We start from the raw sequence: 8,693 nt of genomic DNA, 5'->3' as shown, positions 1-8,693 counted from the left end.
TTACAGTAAAATGCGCATACCAACCAATAACAAGAAATGAAACAAGGGGCATAACAAGTAAGTGCAACTCAACCCCATTCCAGCAAGCACTAGAAACACTAAAACTAGTTTTAAGTTCAATATAACTAGGTAGGAAAGCAATCCTCAATCAAAAGAAAAACATCTCAAGACCATATGTATGATGTCCAACCGTACGCAAACATAACTAAGTAGCCATGGGAACAGCATTATATCAAAAATCCAAACATTAGTACGACCATAAAGAACTAAATCAACTCCAATCTCTCTCTTAAGAACCCTTGTCGGACTTGGAAGCTGTGGCAGCTGCTTGGCCCCGAAGACGACCGGTCCTCCTAGCGGCAATGAGACCAACCTTTTGCCCGGGAGGAGCATCACGGCGAACAGTACTGGCATGCCCGATGTGCTGGTGGTTACCTCCACCGTGCGGATGTTCCACGGGATTCATGGCCACACCACGAACCTTGGGCCAGCAGTTCCTCTTCACCCTGTACTTGTGATACGCGTTTCCAGCCTTCAAGAGTGGTTTTTCGGTCCTCCCACCACCAGCAACCTGACCAATCATGGCGCGGCAGCCACTGGGCACGATTCTCTTGGCTCCAGATGGAAGCTTGATTCTGAATGGATATAGCCAAAATAAAGAAACCAGTTAGCAGATGTAAACATTAACAAAAGATCACCGTTAAGAGACAAGGGAGCGTGACGGATTGCTATCAATCCAAAAACCTTTTTGAAGTAAGTAGAGAAACACGAAAGTCAAGTTAAAATGGCTATTAACGCGAGGAAGAGGTTTCTGTCTTTTATGTATTGAGCTTTATGGATTAACCTTACCATGTTAATCAATAGCAACAGTACTTCAGCAAATTTTGTCATGAGACTGACAGGTGACAAGTAAATGTAAGCATAACCCTACCACTATCAATAAAAATAAATGCTGAACAAGATGAAGCATATCAAAATACACAATCACACATTACCACCTTCCTCTCACAAAGTACCAAAACACCCAAGACATAGATCAACTGGCAAAGAAAGAATCGTTAGAGTGTTGCTCTTTGGGCCCTAAGTTCTGTGTTCAAGCCCTGACCAGGGAGAAAGCTCAGCAATCAGGGGCTATCATGAAAAATTGAAAAAATGCCAGGCTGCCCTCATGACAGCCGAGAGAGGCTAGGGATAGAAGCTAGTTGCTAGGTTCCCTGATTTACATCTCTTACTGGAATTGTGACGCCGAGTAACAAGGGACACATTTGACCTTATTTTTGTTCTCACAATAAATTGATCTTCTACATGGACACATTTGAGCACAAATATTAAGCAAATGACTAAAACCTCACCTAAATAAATACCATAACAAGTATCACTTAAACACCCTTCATCCACAAAACTGTGCACTTAACTCCCTCTTTTTCTAATCAAAATTCCCATTTTATACTTCACTTACCATTAAAGAAATTGACAGAACTCAAACATTTCAACAGCACATCAACAAACAAAATTGGTACGGACCAAAATGGCCTTATTTAATAGAATAGAAAATTATGACAAAGCAAAAAGAAGAGGAAATTATGAAATGTTGTGCATAGATGTGTTAATACTACATATATGCATACATATGATATATGTATAGAAGAACACAGGAGAAAAGAGAGGAAGACTACGCAATGAAAAAAGGAATGAAGAAACGATAGGTCATGTGGAGGGAGGAGAAATTTGAAGTACGACCACGCAGGCAACTTTGTATAGCTCTACCTTTCCCCTCTCCATGCAATTTATAGCAAGATCACAAGGGCATTGCAATCTGCGCCCCCCCCCCCCCCCAAAAAAAAAAAAAAGGAAATAAAAAGAATATACATATTTATGTACTAGCAAACCCATGGCTGTAATAAAAACCAAACTTTTCTTTCCACATTCCACCATAACCAAACCCCTTTCACCTCAAGGCAAGAAAGAAATCAACCTTGCCCCCAAGGGCAAAGGAAGAATCTCCTGGGTGTTGCTCTTTGGGCCCCAAATCTCGTGTTCGAGCCCTAGCTAGTGGAGGCATATCTTCGATTTACCTTCTCGGTGTAGCTCCAAGGGCGGGGTGGCTGAGGACGCCAATGATGGGGCGTAAGTCCAAAAAAAGAAAGAAATCAACCTCAGTTATTCAAGAATGCCATGATTTGTTAATTTGGTGAAAGAGCTGGAATGAATTGGAAAAAGGGAGCAAACAGGTGAGTACTGATGGACAGCAGTTGAGTTTGAGAAGCTGTTGAGTGGCACTTTGGAACATCATCAGTCAATCACCACACTGACTTCTTCACATACTAAATTCCCAATAAATCAATTTATATCTTTTCTACTAAATAAGCAAACAGGTTTTGGTGATATCTCTGGGAGAAGATTTTACAATATTCTCAAAATGCCCTTTGTATTCTGACTTTAGAAACAAGAAAACCACCAACAAAATATATTTGTTCAAAATTTGAAATAACCAATTTTACCTATATTTAAAAAACGTCTATTTGTTCATATTTGGTGTTATCTCTGGGAGAAGATTTTACAATTTTCTCAAAATGCCCTTTGTATTCTGCCTTTAGAAACAAGAAAACTGCCAACAAAATATATTTGTTCAAAATTTGAAATAACCAATTTTACCTATATTTAAAAAATTGTTCATATTTTAAAATAACCAATCTTATCCAAATACATTGCTTCTTCCTCCATTCTTTCTTGTATTTGTTGAGAGGGATATTTTCATTGGGGCAGTATTTGAAAAATCATGTTGGAATATTTGAGCACCAAGATAATTCAGTAATGGCAAGTAGTTCATGGTTGCCAGTGTTTTGAAAAGTGCTGAGCGCACTTAAGCACATAAGCCCTACAGAGCTTAAGCGCAAAGCACAAAGTGAAGTGAGTGCTTAAGCAAAGTGAAGTGCATATAAATAAAATAAAGAGTATAAGCTTTTATAAGCATAAAAAATATAAACTATTAAAAAACAATCATTAAAAAAGAAATTAAATAAGAATGAGGGCTCCAAATCTAACAAAAGATGAGATACCATTTTTCATTTATATTTTATACTAGTTTACAAATTCATACAACCATAGCAAATCACATAGGGGACATAAAAAATGATACAATATAGTCAGTTGCTGGTCCTGATGGAGCTTGGAAGACAAACTGGTCTGAATGCTTGATTGAAAGGATTTGAAATGCCAAGTCTTCTTTAATTTTTGATTTCTTTTTATTTTGGTTAGTCTTCTTTTGTGTTTTGTAAAAGTTAGGCCAGAAAAACCCAATCTATTTCTTTAACACAATTTATACAAATGTTAAAATAGAAGAAAAAGGAAAGAAAATCATCCCCAATTTACAACAATCCCCAATTAATCATCCACTAATTTACAACAATCCCCAATCGATCAATCCCTAATTTACAGCAATTAGGAATAAATTAGCAAGCCCCAATTTACACCTAATTACATGTTTCCTTCAATATTTTTTGCTTGGTAATTACAGCTGAGTCTTATTTTTTTTTAAAAATGTATATATGATTTTATTTAAATCTTTCTAAGATGTGATAACACCATTTTTTGGGCAAGGATTCCATACAAACAGCCACACTATTTCAATAATTTAAACAAATCCAACAATTCATATTGTTTGATTAAAAAATAAAGTGTTTTTCTGAAGCACGCTTTTTCTGAGTCTTCTTTTTTTAAAAAAGATGTATATATGATTTTATTTAGATCTTTCTAAGATGTGATAACACCATTTTTTGGGCAAGGATTCCATACAAACAGCCACATTATTGCAATAATTTAAACAAATCCAACAATTCATATTGTTTGATTAAAAAATAAAGTGTTTTTCTGAAGCACGCTTTTTAGCACTTTAGATCTCATGTAAAAGATCAACTTAAGTGTGCTTTAATCGCACTCAGCTCAAGTCACTGAGCTTCACACAAAATAAGCCCCAAGCATGCTACACTTCACGCTTAAAGTACACTTTTTTAAACTGATGGTTGCTTAAGAAAATTTCAAACAAATTCAATGGTCTTTTAGATAGTTTGTACTTTGTAGCATTTTATATGAAGTTTAAAAGGTGACATCTAGTGATAGTTTGAGCGGCTCTCCATAATTTACCCCAACAATTAGCATGCCTATAACTTGAACCACTAGCCTGTCACATGCTTTATATAAAAGAAAGTATTGACATTAATCCTTGAAATCAATCTAATTGACCTCCAATATAAACAAGCTTCTGGTTTTCAACTGCCTGAAAACTTTATCCAGGGTAAAAGATTTACTGAACCATAACAATCCAATGTGTAGAGAGGGAATGAGAAGCTCGTGTCTTGCAACAATCTTGTGTCTCAGGTGCTCTAAAGCCAATAGCAAAAACTTGTAATGTCCAAAAGAATGAAGCAGTTACTCCAGTATCATAACTTGCTTCAATTGCTAAGCCATAATACCTCAAGATTTGTATTAATTTACACGTCCCATAGAATAGCAACAGGAAGGGGATAGCCGTAAATGTCTAACTAAAACAAAAACAAAAACAAACCCACATCATAACAACTTCAAGAGAGAAAATTAACGACAGTTCATATGAAGCCTAGATATTGAAACGCAAGGCACCCCATTTAACCACCAAGGAGCTAATTTCAAGATTTTGTCTATAAATCTAAACGATAGGATGATAACTTAGAACTTTCACTGCCACATACAGGTAAGCAAACCAGTCAAAAACTAAGCCTACAGACCCAGCTACAAGAGATAATGAATGCCACTTCAACAGTAAATAAACACTACAGGCGAATCATGTCTCAATCAAAGAACTCTAATCACACATGCAATGTATACAAACATAATCCACAAACTGCTTAACGGAATCAAAATTAAAATATACCATATATAACACTATAAGTGAAACATGTATTAAATTAAATTCTTCATACATGAAATGTATACTTTTACAATACACGGATTTCTTAATTGAACAAAAATCAAGTTGTTGATAGACAGATAAGCCAACACGCATTCACAAAAATAAACACTATTGTAACAGGATATAACATATACATTCACTATTTTATGACGAACCAATTAGTCATAAAATATCAAATCCAAATAAAAACCCTAAAAAAGTTAGATTTGGACGAACCTGCTGGTATCATTATCCGGATTGTGGCTGATAACAATCGCATAGTCTCCAGAAGCCCTAGCGAAGACGCCGCGGTCGCCAACATGGTGCTCGACGTTGCAGACGACGCCTCCTTCAGGGATAGAGCGGAGAGGCAAGACGTTGCCGACCATAAGGTTGGCCTTCTTGCCGCAGAAAACGAACTGGCCGCTGTACATGCCTTCGGCGGCGACGAAAAGCTCCTTCTGGTGCTTGTAACGGAACGGATGGCGGAAGGTGACGCGGGCCAGCGGGGCGCCCCGTCCTGGATCATGGATGATATCGGTGACGACGCCCTTGAGGTAGCCATTTCGCTCGCCGAAGTCGAGGCTCCGGAACCTGGCCGGACCCTTGCGGTGGTGGGTGTGGGACTTGAAGACGGAGCCGGCTCCCTTGCGCTGAGCTCGGATCACCCGACCCATCTCTCTCTCTCTCTCTCTCTCGGTGACTGGTTATGGTTTTGGAGACGGCGGAGAGAAGAGGACTTCAAAATGACCTGAAACAGAATGAGAGATTTATATAGGGATAGACACTGAGCGATGGGCCTAGTTTTAGGGTTTTTGCTTCTTTGGGCCCAATCCAATAGGACTGTTTGGTAGAGTCCGTATGTCAAGGCCCAATACATCCCTCAAGCCATCTTTTCCCATCCATTGGATGGCCTGAAGAATTTCCGTTTCTAGATTGTAAATTTCATTGTTTTGATAATTTTTTGAATATCGAATTGGGAAATTAAACCTGTTATTGTTAACATACTGATTTGATTATCAATATTAATTTGATTTATGATTGTATTTATCTCCTAAATTTATTAATTTATATTATATTATTTATTTATTAAATAAGATTTATATTTATTTTAAATTCAATATTAGTTTGGTTAGGTTTATTTTTATCTTATAAGATTTTTAACATAAAAATCTTACATGTCTTGTGTGTAATTATATTTTACAATTTTAAAACATTATTTGTTAAGAGTTACAATTTCCTCCTCTTAGCTTGAATCAATCATGCGAGTCGATTACCACGGTTGGCATCTTACCATTGTTCTTGGCGTTCCACCGTCGCTGCCACCACATATTCCACCATCACCCATTCACCACTAAGTGGCGCTTCTATGTTGCACAAAAACACTTTATAGATGTCGTTTTTTCATTTTCGAAACGTTTCTTATTCTCGTTTCGAACCCTATTTATGTCTATTTTTTTCGAAAAATGTCGTTTCTACATTTTCGTTTCCAATTAGAAACGTTTCCCATTTTCGTTTCTGTTTTCGTGCGACATAGGTGGCGCCTCCCTCCTTGTCCTCTGGCTAGATTAGACCAATCAACTGTAGCAGTCGTCACCCTAGCCTTCATTCTTCCAATTTAACTCTGTCATGACTCCAACACCTTATATATGTTGGGTGTTAAATGCAAGAGATACCCATATGCATGATATATACAGACAAATTAACAATAGAAAGTCAAATTCACACCCAAGTCAGGATAAATAGCATCAAATTCATCCAAATGATATAACAATTAACCTTATATGTTATTCATCCTTATCATATTACAATGATATATGAAATGTATGCCAAGGTTAATTGAACATGAATCTTTATCATACTACAATGTTATATACAAATTTCGCATCATAAGGATATCAGCACATGTGTGAGCAACATGAAAGAAATTAAGTTCAAGGGAAAAACACTCACCTATTTATAAGGTTTTTGTTTGGTTAATAGGTTATATCACAATATTTTTGAAAAATGCTAGAAAGCCCGACGATTTTACCGACGAGTTTATCGAAAGGGGACAAAAAGATAACTTTTCCCCCATGCCTTGCTCTCTCCCTCCCCCCGCCATGGATTCCCCCATTGCTCTGCGCATCTCCCTTGCCATGGCCGCCGCCTTGTCTCACCTCGACTGTCGACAAGACGAGGCGAGGCGACGAAGACAAGGCCAGGCGATGAGCGAAGCATGACAGAGAGGTGAGGCGGTGGCCATGACATGGGAGACGCGCAGAACAAGGGGGGCAATGGCCCGCTTTACAAAGTGAATTGGGCAAAATCGTCTTTTTTTCCCTTTTTATGAGTCGTTTGGTAGGCTCATCGGGCCTGTAGAACGACTCATGTTTTTTTGTTATATTATTGAAAATTAAACGGGGATCAAGTCGTATTTTTATTCCATTTATCCTATTATTATTATTATATACTTTTATTTTTATTTTATTTTTTAAGAAAAATCCCAAACTTACCACATGTTGTATGCGCTTGCTATTACTACCTCGTGTCACATGCTAGTCATTTTCTTTCTCTTTCCGTTTGTCACCCAATCACAAAGAAGCATGTATTCTTAATTTTTTAATTATTTTTCTTCCCGTCTTCTTCACATCTTCCTCTTCTATCTTCCTTTTCCTTGTAGTGCTAGAAAAAGAGTCAAAATCTCGTAGATGTAGCCAGGACTCCTCAACTCCAACTAATTGCAATTTCTAGTGACCTCTTAATTTCTACCTCAAATCTCACCTAAACACTTTAATTTTTGGGTACTAAAAGGATTGCTCTTGCCTCCTAAAACAAAAATCCCATCTTAGATTCAACTAAAACACCTTAAAAATAACTTGATTTTCTTTTAAAGATTATCGACTGTTTGACCATGACAATGCCCTCTTTATACATCTTCTCCAACTGTCCAACCTACCAAATCAACCAATAAAATGTTAGGTCATAAAATACTTTTTTTTTTATTTAAAAAAAAATACTTGAGTACCTTATTTTTTGAATTAATGTACCATCATGAGTGTCCTCACTGTTCGACCCTACAATATTAGCAGGAGATGTAAATCAGATGATTTAGCCGCTAGTTCGATCCCTAACCCCACCGCAAACGTAAGGGTGACAAGCGATTTTCAACTTTCAAGATCACTTTAACTTTGAGCTTCCCTTCCTGGTCAAAGATTGAACACTGAACCTGAAAGTCCAAAGAATAATACCCAGAGTGTATTTCTTTTTGCTAACAAAGCTATGACATTTCTTTTTGCTAACAAAGCTATGCCATTGGGGCTACTTGAGTACCTTATTGTAGCCTACCATGGATGTTTATGTTGTCATTAGTCGACGGAGAGAATCCATCATTCAACTTTCTTGAATCTTACTTTTCCCCAACGGGTATTTCAAAGTTTGCACATAGGCCTCGCATACATTTTTGAGAATTATGTCTAGCCCCTCCCCTTCTTTCATTTATTCACTTGGTGCCCCACTAATTTTGCATTTCAATCCTTTTTAGTATTTTGGGTTCTACTCCAACCCTCTAATTTTGTAGATTCCTTCCTTTGATTTTATCTTGATTTATGGTTTTGGATTTCTTTTCAAGAAAATTACTAAAATGCCATTATATATTTTCATATCTTTATGTCATACTCACGTTTTTTTGTATATATATTTTTTAAAATAAAAAAAAATTAGGTATCACAGGACTCTCCTACCCATATCATGCGACCACCGTTTAGAAGCCCAATTATTAGACTTT

At 37.0% G+C, this 8,693-nt stretch overlaps 1 protein-coding gene across 1 annotated transcript; it reads right to left on the bottom strand.

Annotated features, from left to right (window-relative positions):
* Nucleotides 1-94: 94 nt before the first annotated feature.
* LOC127792248 (60S ribosomal protein L8-3) lies at nt 95-5,672 on the bottom strand. The gene is made up of 2 exons (XM_052322695.1): nt 5,165-5,672; nt 95-635 (listed from the first exon to the last, which is right to left on the bottom strand). Exons 1-2 carry the CDS (start codon nt 5,602-5,604, stop codon nt 290-292), a joined length of 786 nt encoding a protein of 261 aa, XP_052178655.1. The 5' UTR covers nt 5,605-5,672; the 3' UTR covers nt 95-289.
* Nucleotides 5,673-8,693: the final 3,021 nt, after the last annotated feature.

Source organism: Diospyros lotus, chromosome 15 (assembly GCF_014633365.1).
Source record: "Diospyros lotus cultivar Yz01 chromosome 15, ASM1463336v1, whole genome shotgun sequence".
In the NCBI taxonomy this organism is placed as follows: Eukaryota; Viridiplantae; Streptophyta; class Magnoliopsida; order Ericales; family Ebenaceae; genus Diospyros; species Diospyros lotus.
Note: the sequence above shows the minus strand (reverse complement) of the source record. Positions and strands in the feature narration are given on the sequence as shown.